The 12,510-nt window shown below is 32.9% G+C and overlaps 1 protein-coding gene across 2 annotated transcripts in view; it reads left to right on the top strand.

The window, feature by feature from the left end:
- The window catches only part of Ser (Serrate), a 118,232-nt gene extending 106,525 nt beyond the window's left edge, over nucleotides 1-11,707 (top strand). Inside the window, exons 14-16 of one of the 2 annotated variants that reach the window (XM_008198074.3) lie at nucleotides 4,003-4,572; nucleotides 6,870-7,402; nucleotides 10,001-11,707. In XM_008198074.3, coding sequence (XP_008196296.2) covers nucleotides 4,003-4,572; nucleotides 6,870-7,402; nucleotides 10,001-10,771 — 1,874 coding nt within the window. In that variant the 3' untranslated portion in view covers nucleotides 10,772-11,707. The remainder of the gene's footprint in view (nucleotides 1-4,002; nucleotides 4,573-6,869; nucleotides 7,403-10,000) is intronic. The other variant, XM_008198075.3, reaches the window with a different exon arrangement.
- The last annotated feature ends 803 nt before the right edge of the window (nucleotides 11,708-12,510 follow it).

The raw sequence follows: 12,510 nt of genomic DNA on the forward strand, positions 1-12,510 counted from the left end.
TATTTCTTAACTTAAATCTACATTTTTTTGGCAAAACAAGCCCAGAACTTGTTGTTTTGAATTTATTTATTTAAACAGGATTCAATTCGTTTTTCAGTTAGATAAGTAAAAAAAATAAAAAACACTTTTAAATCTTGTACAAATATACTTAGTCAATTCAGAGCGTTTGATCATGTTTTTAAACCAAAAAATTTTTACATTAACAACGCAACAACAGTTGTCATTTTAGGCCCAAAATGTGTTATTTTTTTTAAATTTAAATATACTTCAAACTTAAGGAGTTTTGCCGAAACAAGGACAAAAAACTTTTAAATTGACAAATTTTATACAAAAAATAATTAGGAAATCATTATTTTCTGTGTGATTTATCCTGTTTTGGTAATCATTTTGTTACCCATTTTGACCGATTTAACTCGTTTTATTAGAGTTAGAAGCTAACAAAAGTTTAGTTTTGACGAAATAATTAAAAAAATCATTTTTTGTCTTACAAAAAATAACAATTTCAGTTATTCCAGAGTAATTTAGCACATAATTGAAACTCACTAATATATCTGCAGGTCGATGGCTTATGAAATTTTAGACAACTTTGAACGATTTATGATGTTTTTTCCCAGGTTTGACAAGAAAAGAAGAATTTTTTTTAGATCTAAATTATGCTATTTTGGTCAACTCTGGTTTAGCGGCCTTTTAGGTCAAAAAGAAACCTTTAAATTAACCAACTTAACGTGTTTTTGAATTAAACGTTACCTACAACAATAGCTCAGTTATTCTTTTTTTGCAAGTAGTTCTGAACAACTTAGCATGTCGTTTAGCCAAAAACTTACAAAGACGACACATTTGCTGAAAGTATTGCTAAAAAAGTCATCACTTTTATGTAAGATTTAACAACTATAATATTTCATTACTTCATTAGACATTTCATAAACGATTTATTATGTTTTTCACTTTTTTAGAGCCAAATATATTTAAATCAACAGATTTTAATTTTAAAGGAAAAACTCACCAAAATCTAAAAAAATTTACTACAAAATTGTCGTTTTTTGGTCAAAATTCTTCCAGTTTTCGGTTAAGTTTAAACCATTTCATCCCGACCGATTTGTAGCGCTGGTTGAAAAAGTAACTTACTTAATTCAAAAGATTTTGCCGAAACTAACTTTAAAATAAATCAGTTATTCCAAGAAGATGAGCACGATTATAAGCCAAAAACTTACTTAAGTCGAATTATTTTACCGAAAGAAGCCAAGCTTTACGCCTGAATTACTCTACTTCGACTAATTCCAGGTATTTTAGTTTGTTTTGGAGATAAAAATTTAACAAATTCTATGTTTCACTAAATCCAATGCCAAGTAATTTTTATGCAATTACATAAACTCACGTAATTTGGAGAGATTTTGACGAAAATAGCTAAAAAACGACATTTACTAGGTCTGTATTTAAGTTTTTGTTCGTATCTCGGTTTTTACTTATTTCTGTTCAGAAGTATTAATTTTCCGCCGATTCAAGTTTTAAGCGAATTAACCGGTTTTTGTGGTAACTAACTAAATTCAAGATATTTTGCTAAAATAGCAAATGTATTAGTTTAGAAGTTTTGTTGATTTTTCTACCAGAAACAACCTAAAAATAAATAGCTGGAGATCGTTATTTACTTTATTTGATAAATTTTGCTATAAATAAAACATAAAGTGGTTTTAGGTTTGAATTACGTTATTTAAGCTAATTCCAAGCATTTTAACACATTTTTTGAGACACAAACTAACAAAAATCAATCATTCAAAGCTGTACTTAATTAATGGTAAGAGATGAGTCAAAAAATTGAAGTTTTACGTTATTACGATCACATTTTCTTGTATAACTACAAAACATACGTGGATTTCTATAACTTCATTAAAAAGTGTGGTGTCTTACGTAATTGCCCACCAAAAGTTATTTAAAGAAAAACATCACTGACTTCATAGTAGTATACCGGGTGCTCAAAAACTGGCGCACCAACTCAATGGAGTGTGGAAGAGAATTGGTTACATATAAAGGTAAAAATAGTTAAAAAATTCTTTGTATTAAAGTTATTGTTAAATAACGGATTTTAAATAAACGATATGTGGCAACGTTGTCTAACAGTAGAGATCACAATTGAATGTGATCAACAATTCGGAAATAAAATTAACTAGACGCCCTCTGGTGATGACTTTTAAACTATGTCGAAAACAGTAAAGAAATTTTCGTAATGCCACATTTAACTGACATTTAATGAATTGTTCAACAATTTTGCGTGTGTAGTGTTAATTACTTACAATAGAAAGAATTACTTTAAAAGTACGTGGTGGTAAATACTAGCGTTGACTTTGGTTCTGTAGTTTTTCGTGGTATAAAGTGTTTATTGTTGGAACTTGAAAGTGGATAAAAAGTGAAAAATATTTAAATTTTGATTACAAAGTGTTATCAAACAGTTGTCTAATTAAAGATTATAAGTAATGGATCACAGCGAACACAAAGTTTGGCTCATGAAACCAATAAATTAGTGAAATGTTATGAATTTTAGGTTAAAATTTTCCTCTGGAAAAATCATGAAATGCTGCGGTAAATCTACAAAACTACAATAAAGATTAACAACTGCTGATACATTTAAACGTAAATTATGCCAAAAGGTAGGCTTTTCAATGTTTTTGTAATAATTTTCCAATAAAGAAAGTGAACCAAACAGTCATTCGTTATTCGTGTTTTCCTCGTCATCTCTCATTTGTCAACATAAGTTTCTTGCATCAAAGATGCAATAATCATTCCGCATAGGCACTGTAATAATTGTGAAGCCCCAAAATTCGTACAACGCTCAAAATATCCGAATAAACATTTTCCCGCCATTTATGGTTACTGTTTTCGACCTAGCTCAGTGGCGCCCCCAACGGTAATTTTATTTCCGAATAAAAATAAATTATTTTTGAAATGGTTGCCTAGGAAATAATTCCCAGTGTTGGCACATCTACAAACTGTGATTTTTTTGATGAATTTTAATTTTTTTAAATACAAAAAACTGCTAAAGTCTGATAGGAAATTTAAAAATAATTATTCATCGTTGTGTTAGCGAACGATTACTTAGTGTGAAACATAAAAATATTAAAAAATAATGAAAACTGAAGAAGTTAACAAAATAAGTTTGTGGCTCCAGATTTTTTAAAATATGACTTTAGGAATTTTTTCAAGATTTTTCCCGTGATCTACACATGCTTCTCAACAACGTACCACTGAATTGGTGCGCCAGTTTTTGAGCACCCTGTATTAAAGAACAAGTTTTATAAGGGTTGCGCACGAGAAAAGAGGCATAGGCAAGTTTTCTGTGGGATGAGTGCGCCAAAACCCTTATAAAACGAGTCTTTTTTTCTAATTTTTAAACTTTGGGCCCCCTTTTTTATTTTGATTAATTATTTTTTTGTCTTCTAGGGATTTTTGTGTCAGTTGGTAACGACAATAATAATAAATGAAGAAGAAATGATGATTAAATCTAAATAATAATAAATATAATAATAATAAATAATAAATATCCCCAAATTCATTAAAGTACACTGTACTTTAATGAGACATAAACGATTCCTGTTGAAAGATGTTAATAAACGTATTATAAACGCAAAATATAAATAACCATTTATACAGGTGCTCAAAAACTGGTCCACCAACTCAGTGGTACGTTATTGAGAAGCAAGTGCAGATTACGGGAAAAATGTTGAAAAAATTCCTAAAGTCATATTTTAAAAAATCTGGAGCTACAAACTTATTGTGTTAACTTCTTTAGTTTCAGTTCTCTACCACACACCATTGAGTTGGTGCGCCAGTTTTTGAGCACGCTGTAGAATAAATTTGTGAAAAAGTTTCATTTGTGACTTTGGCCACTTTTTGCAGTAAGCTCACAATATTAAAGTTGTATTTCTGAAATGCTCGAACAGAATTTGTGTTTACAATTTTGAGAACAATTCATTGAGTCAGAAAGTTGTATAATATTCTTTGCCTTTGCAGACACGGACGACTGCAGCCCGAACCCTTGCCGTAACAACGGCAGTTGCGTGGACCGAATCGCCGACTTCGAGTGCAACTGCAAGAACGGCTGGAAGGGCAAAACGTGCTCTCTCAAAGACAGCCACTGCGACCACACCACGTGCAAGAACGGCGGCACTTGCCAGGATTTGGGCAAGACGTTCATGTGCCGATGCCCTCCCGACTGGGAAGGCACCACTTGTCACATCGCCAAACAGACGGCGTGCCGCTCCAACCCCTGCCTCAACGGCGGCACCTGCGTCAACACCGGCGACTACTACCAGTGCATCTGCAGGGACGGCTTCGAGGGCGTGCACTGCGAGGACGACGTCAACGACTGCATCCCCCAGCCGTGCCAGAACGGCGGCAAGTGCATCGACGGCGTCAACTGGTTCCTCTGCGAGTGCGCCCCTGGATTCACAGGACCGGACTGCAAGATCAACGTCAACGACTGCGCCTCCAACCCCTGCGGATACGGAGGCACTTGCTTGGATAGAATCGACGATTTTGATTGCATTTGCTCGCCCGGAAGGAGCGGAAAGCAGTGTAACGGTAATTAATATTTATTATATTCACGACGAAAGCAGTGGCGGTTCGTGGGTTCGAAAACTTGAACCATTTTTATCCACGAAAGAGACGATATGAAATACAAAATCACTCGATTTTAATTTTCTACTATTTTTGTCATAATAGAACTTTTGTGCAACTCCTTTTAGTAAATTTAGCCATCACTGTAATTTAGTGTATGATCTGTCAACAGCGTCAAGTCGTTTATTGATAAAGCCCGAATAATTAACAAAATTAACAGGAAATAGTTTAAACAGGTTTTGATAAGTTAAACTAAACAAACAAACAACAAAAATAGAAAGTATAAAAACACTCGTTTTATAACACTTAATTGTGGCACTTATTCTATTGAAGCACTCCTTCGTTGTGCTCCATTCGTACCACAATAGAACGTCTCATAAAACTCGTATAATAATATACTATTCCATAAGAAGTTTGTACAGTACGGTGATACAAAATTGACAGCAAACTATAAAGCTCATTTTTCTATTTTTTATCGTCGCATTATCGTTGCTGCATTTTTTACAAACTATTTTTGCTCCACAGCCATTTCATTACCGACGGGACATATTTATTTAACATATGGTATGGACATGTGGTACCTATTGTCAATCGGGATATTCAATACTGTAACGAAATAAGTCCAATTAAATTAGAAATTTTGAGAAAAAGGCATGAAAAAACGATTTGGTTGTAACACCGAATATTTGTCAACATTTATCCAGTGCAATAAAGAAATAAATCCATCAATAGTATCTTTTCTACAAGTCTACAAATTTGAATCAGTATAAAGTAGTAATATAAAAAATTATAAATTATATCTGACATTTCATTTGTTGTGTTTTCCATATAAATCTGAAAGCAATTTTTAAAGGGGTGGATTTTATTAAATAAAAATGTTTAACTAGTGTTTCTTTTTAGTTATAGGTTTAATAGTGTTTCTATTTTTATTTATTTATTTATTTATTTATTTTAACATATTACATTGTTCTAACTATATTGTTGAATGTTTATGTTCTCTTTTAGAGATACGAACATTATAGATGGAACATAAAAAATTATACAAGTAATAACAATTTTATTACCAAAATTATTATCTTGTGAACAGTGAAATTGAAGGAAAAATTTTTGAACATGTCATTTTTCGGCCTCTGAATTCCGCAATGGTTTGCTTTGTTTATCACTTTTGTAATTCTTTCTGATGTTAGCAAACTACTTTCATTTTCTAAGTAACTTTCACATAATCCTCTCAACAATTCAACATTTTTATGATCCGGTTATGTGGTAAAGATGGTTTAGCTTTTTGTACATTTTTTCCCAAACTTTGCCGACCTTTGTCTTTAAGTTTTTAAGTTTTTTTATTTTGCAACAATTTACACGTTACGTTTCCTCATAGCTAAGCTTATGTTCAGTGTAAAGTTTTTTGTTTTTCTTTAAAACCTACCTTTTTTGCTTCAGGTTTGTTTTTTCGTTTCCTTTCTACATATTTCTACAAAAATTGTGTTGTGTGTTTCTTTATTTTATTTTTTCTATATTTGTGTTCAATTTCTCCCTACGGGTTTGCCTTTCCATTGTATGCCCGTGTATCAGCACTACTAAACCAAAAAAAAATGATTACGGACAGGACAAAATTTTAAATTTCATATTTAAAATAAAAATGACACAAAAACAGTTTTTGTTCATAATAAGGCATTGACTTGACAGACTTATTTATGACTGAAAAAAATTACATTAAAGGAACTTTAATAAATGTATACCTAGTATTTTCTCAAACTTTATTTACGTTCGGCACAGGAAAAAAAGGATGATTCTGAGGCAAGGGAGCAACGTTACTTACCTACTGAAAACCAATTATGATAAAACGAAACACAACAAAGCTAAAAAAGACAAAAATTTAATTTTTTTATTAAAAAACGATATTTTGGAATAATATTAATAGATATTTCATAAAAGTAATTCAAATCAAAATTTATTCGAAAGTTAACAAGTACCGTGGAATTGTGCCAACTTTGGAGGTGGACAGTTTTCATTGTCACAGAAATTTTTTGTTGCATTTTTCTTGAAATAAGTTGTTTTCGCTGTTTTTTTCACAAGCTAATTTTTACTGCGTTTTTTATAATCTCAATATTTCAACTAATAAAGCGACAAAAATAAAGTAAGTCAAGGGTTAGTGAAATCATGTCGAGCAAAAAATAAAATTGAAGGAAACGAATATTCTGTAATGACACCAATGACCTAACGAGCCGCCGCTGGTCACGATTAGAATCATTAATTATCGATAGGATCAGTTCCAGACAATTCCCATCTGCCATCTCCAGGAAGTTGCACATGGGAAGGCCACACCTTGGAGAACAACATCACGTGGCAGCACGAATGCAATACGTGTCTGTGCCTCAACGGATTGGTGAAATGTACGAGGATTTGGTGCGGTCTGGGAAACTGCAGGAGTTCCGAGAGGGTCAACTGCAATAATAACCAGGTTTGCGTCCCGTCGCCGTCCGAGTCGTGCTTGTCACCGCCGTGTCAACCCTATGGAGAGTGCAGGGACTTGGAAAGTGGTCGAAGGGTGAAACCGCCGTCGGTGCCCAGTCCTAGCACTTGTTGGCCCAATCAGGCCGTCCTCAGCAACACTTGTGCCAGGTTAACTTTACTCTTGGACAGGCCCAAATTACCACCAGGTGTGACCGTGGAGAGTCTTTGTGGCGATTTGAGGCGGCTTTTGGCCAACCAGCAGGCAGCTAATGACTTGCAAAATGAATTGGTTCTACTGTGTGATCTTAAGATGGACTACAACGACACCGTCGAAGTGACTCTGGTAAGTTCTATTGGAGGCCATCCTAACCCACAAAAATAAATAACAATGGAAATTTTAAGTTTTATGTTCAGCGGCTTTCAGAGGGTGATAGATATAATTATTTAGGATTTATAGGACCTTTAGCAAAATTTATCTCCTTAAAGAAGTTCTGCACTCTTTTAAACATGACGTCGAAGTTGCATTGTGCAACTAAATATAAGAAAAAATGTACGAAAAAATCTGTAAAATTAAAACAATACCCATGCAGTTAATTACTATAAAGTCACGAATTATTAGAAAATTAAACTTTGATTATAAATCGGAAAAAAACATAATCTAAAGTCTGGTTTTTATTTTTTAATTATTCGGTTTGCCAAATTATAAGTTTTCTAGAATTTATGGGGTATTTTTCAATTTGATTATGTTTTATTGTCTTTTTAATTCCAAAGTTTTATATATTTCAGATTTATTTGTAAATTAATGCTCTACTTCTTCACTCGTTACTTTTTATTTATTATTACGGATCCTATAGTTACAGAATACAGATTGCAGGAAGCGAAACTACAATGGTGTTGTACTTTTGTTGAGGTTTTATTAAGAGAAAAAGTTGAATCAATCTTTCAATAAAAAAATTAAAAACAAAAATGATACGGAAAAACAAAATTCAAACAGTGGGTACACAGTTCAAAATCAGTAAATAAACTGTTCGAAAAAAATTGCAACTATTTAAGGTCTGCCTTTTGAAATTATTTTTAAATTATTTCTAAGCGTAATATTTTTCTTGCTTCTGTAGCTTTTCTTTAAAATTCAGTAACTTTTTTAGGTCAGTTTATCATAAACCTGTACCGACAGTCTTTCTAATTAAACATTTCAGAATATTACCTTCATCATAAATTGTAAAAGTAAAAATTTTCTCTAAAATAAGGGCTATAAAACAGAATTTGTTTGATTAAAGGTATTCACCTTTTTTATTCAGATATTCGAGGAACGTTTTTCTTGTAGTTTAGTAACTCTATTTAGGTTTTCGTAATTTTAACTTTGTTTTGAATTCATATATTTCTACAGTTAGTTTGGGTTTTCAGTTGGTACTTTGTTTTGGTCTGTTATGCATCAACATTCAGAATTTGAATTTGATTTTTTATTATCCTTTGATAGTATCAGACTGCAGATAAGTATACAGGGTGTATAAGTATATGAAAATAATGAAAAAAACCTAGTAAAAGCTTATAGTTAATTATAGTTAATTAAATTTTATATTTAAATAATATCAAAATTATCATTAATTTAAAACAAACTCAGTGCGGTAAATTCGACATCCAATATAAAGACATAAAAAGTGAAAAATAAGTGAAATGATTTTTTATGGAGATTTTAGCTGCCTCAAAACTAAAAAATTCCAACGTCGAATTTTACAAAATTATATTATTTCTTTATCTTTAAATAACACCGATAAAATTGTAAAATAGTTATGAATAATTAGATCTGTCATTAAAAGTATAAATTACATTAGCTATTATGTTTTTAAAATTCATGAATACTTTATAACAGCTAATTTTGAGAGAAAATGCTACGTTGGCATTTTTATAATTTTCAGACAGCTAATACATACATATAATCTAATAAACTTGAAAATATTAAAACAGCACAATAAAAAATATACAGGAATTCGAAATTTTGAAGGAACTATTCAGTTATTTTCACCATTTACACACGTTTCATTTCTTTGTCATAATAACAATAGTTTCTTTAAATCTTGTTTGTTTTTTTTTTCATTAAACGCACTATTGATCATACCCGAGATTATAGATTCATGTATGTGTGTTTAAATGATTTTCATCTAGTCGTCTGTGAATTTCTAATGTAAAATCAGAAAATGCCGCTTCATATAAATAATAATAATAATTTAGACATCGAATATTACCATTATCCATTTATTAAGTCTCCAGTTCGGAAATAAGCTTCGATAATAAAAATGTTTTCTTGTACGGTGTAACAATTTAGTTGCATTTTAACGAAATTTTTAAAAGAAATTAATTGAATTTGTCAACTAACAATTTGACATTTAGGGACAGAGGATTCAGTTGAGCAGAGCGGCACAATTTTTTTTACATGTAAACCAATTTCAAAGTTAACTAGATACAAATCATTTAAAAACATTATATTTTTTAATGAAACTTTAAAAAAATGTAAGCATCGTGCAAGAAACGTCATAATCATCACGGAGGTTAAGGATTGCCAATCCCAGACAACATTTGTCTTCGATCGGTAAAATCTCCTTAACATTCTTAATACTTAATAATACTATTGTGGAGGATTACAATTTTGAATAGTTGTTTTTTGGAATTCGTTTGAAATGAATTTGAAGTTGATATGTTTTAAACTTAAAATGATCACATTTTTGACTCTTTCACAAAATGTGGTCTCACTAGACATCGTTATTTAACTGCTTATTCTTACTAAAAATTTCTGTGATTTTCTTCACCCTCCAAATTCACAAAAACTGTCAACTATACTGAATTTGTCCCTGTTTTGTTGTACTGAAACTGCCAGAATCTTTTAATAAAAACCAACTTGTAAGTAAAAAATGTTCGTTGTTTGAGCCATTGTTAATTGTTTCAGTCTGGCGAGGAAGGCGTCTTGGACGGAATACGCGTGATCGGCGAGGCAATATCCCGCAAACAGACAACCCTTTTAGCCCTCACCTCCATCGTCGAAGTAAAAGTCGAGACGGCCCTCGTGTCCGAAGAGCAACAAAACAACAAATATCTGATCGCACTCGTGTGCTTCATCGTCATCGGCTTGATGGGCGCCCTCACCGTGGCCCTCCTCTACGTCCGACAGCGGCGCCGCAACCTCGGCCTCAGCGGCATGAACCTCTCCCCCTCCTCCGACACCTGCCACCGCAACCACGAGGACGAGAAGTCCAACAACCTCCAAAACGAAGAGAACCTGCGCAGATACGCCAACCCCTTGAAGGACGACGGCGGCAGCATGGCCAGCATCAACTCGGCGGGCGCCTGCGGCCTGGACCTGCCCAAGGTGAGCGTGGTGCGGCCTTTGAGCTCGATGCTGCCGCACGACGGCTCCAGCGAGATGCTGGAGATGATCTCCGAGGTGGACTGCCCCGGGTCCAGGAAGACCATGCTGGTGGTGCCCGGCACCAGCAACGAGGCCAACAGCATGAAGCTGGGCGATGGGCTGAGTCCGGCCCATCGCAGCAGCCAGATCATGCTCTACAAAGCGCAAAACCCCGATGTGAGGAAAAACACGGCGGCTTTCGACGACTCCTCGGGACACAAAGACTTTAGCAAAAGTATTATTAATGTGAATAAACAGAGGACTTCGCAGAACACGAGCGGGAGTAACGACGTGCTCACGGTGCTTGTGTAATGGGGCCAGTGTAGACTCGTGTTTTTTGTGCAATTTTAGTCGTAGGTTTGTAGCGCAAATTATAGTCCAAATTTTCTAATGGGCCCACAAGACTCGATAGCGATAATTGGAGATTGATCTCGTGATTATAAACAACTGATGGTGACACATAAACGAGTGTTGATTGTGTGATATTATTTAATATTTTGATTTGTTTTCTTTTTATAATATAACTTGTTAGATTTTTTCAAATTATTTTTATTTAAATTTAATTTCTGTATCCCAGAATATGTACATACTATTTGTTTTTTTATTATTGTATTTATTGTATTGTTCCTGACTTTTTCACATTTTTTAGTGTATTGTTTTAGTTTTTTAGAATTTCATTTATAGACTTCAAAGTATCTGTGAAATTTTCTAGTGTACTAATTTATTAACATTTTGAAATGTCATTCCATGGATTTTAGCGAAGTCTCAAAGATGCCTTAAAACATTTATCATGTCGAAGTAATTAACTGCATATTGTTGTAAATATGTAAATAAGAAAAATGAAACCAGTATTGATTAAATAAACAATTGTAAAGTTAGTGAAAATCTACTCCGAATCAAAATACTCAAGCAAATCATTGTAGATTTTCACAAACTGTAAAATATAAAATACAGTACTTATTCATATAGATATGTTTACGATAGTGCCTTCGTTGTGCCTGTTCACTACAGAACAATTCTGATATTTTTAGAAATAATTCCGCAAATTCCCTGCACCCCTTACGTTTTTTGTACTATATTTTTTAAAGAATTAAATAGACTAATAACAGTAAGAAGTGTTTGTACATTTTGTATAAATTATTTTGCATTTTATAACGCAAGATACAAAATGCTGAAGCTTTTGTAATTAAAAATTAAATTAGAGCTTGTGAGTTTAAGGAAAAGTAATAAAAGATTTAATAAAGTTTACATCTCACTTTTTTATTTCACCTTCATATCGGATGCCTTTCTACTTGCTGTGATCACTGATCGACTTTTGCTCAGTTCTTGTGGCTATAAATTGGCGATCTACCTTTATTATGGCAAGCTTGGTTTACGTTTGCACATTTTTAAATTTGAGCTCTAGACAGCCGAAGATTACAGACTTTTTGCTGTCCAAATCATTGGTTCCGACATTAAATAACTTGAACGACAGGTAGAAATGAAAAAGGATGAGGTAAATAATGATTATTAAAAAATGAAAAGAATAAACCAAATAATAACATGAACCTATACTTTACGGCATCTTCTGCCACAGTTTGTAGCAAGAGCAAGTCATGTATCATCTTCTTAAACGGAAAAACAATAAAATCAGAACAAAGTGCCATTAAATTAGTTGAAAATACATATTACACATTTAATGTAATTCTCTAAAAAAAGTGCTGCAGTCCAGTTCTTTAATCCGGATTGTTTCGTCTTTTTCTCCTTGGAAATTCATTCTAGTAGCCCACATCGTTCAACACGCACTAACCAACAAAGTTGAAACTTTCAATCCGCAAAATTCTGATTTTATTTACAATGCGTCTGTTTTGTGCTTCTAGTTAGCAACGCAGTTGTAGTTTTCTCCAAACTATCAGTTTGTCGCTTTAAAGCTACATTAATTGGGCAAATAGTAAAATAAAATAAAAAATAAAAAAGTGATTTGATAACGCATCTTTACAAAAACAAAATATGGAATATGGGACAGGTAGAAATGAATTACAAAGAACACAAATGTACTGGGTGTCCCAAGA

This window comes from Tribolium castaneum, chromosome 3 (genome assembly GCF_031307605.1).
Source record: "Tribolium castaneum strain GA2 chromosome 3, icTriCast1.1, whole genome shotgun sequence".
Taxonomy (NCBI): domain Eukaryota; kingdom Metazoa; phylum Arthropoda; class Insecta; order Coleoptera; family Tenebrionidae; genus Tribolium; species Tribolium castaneum.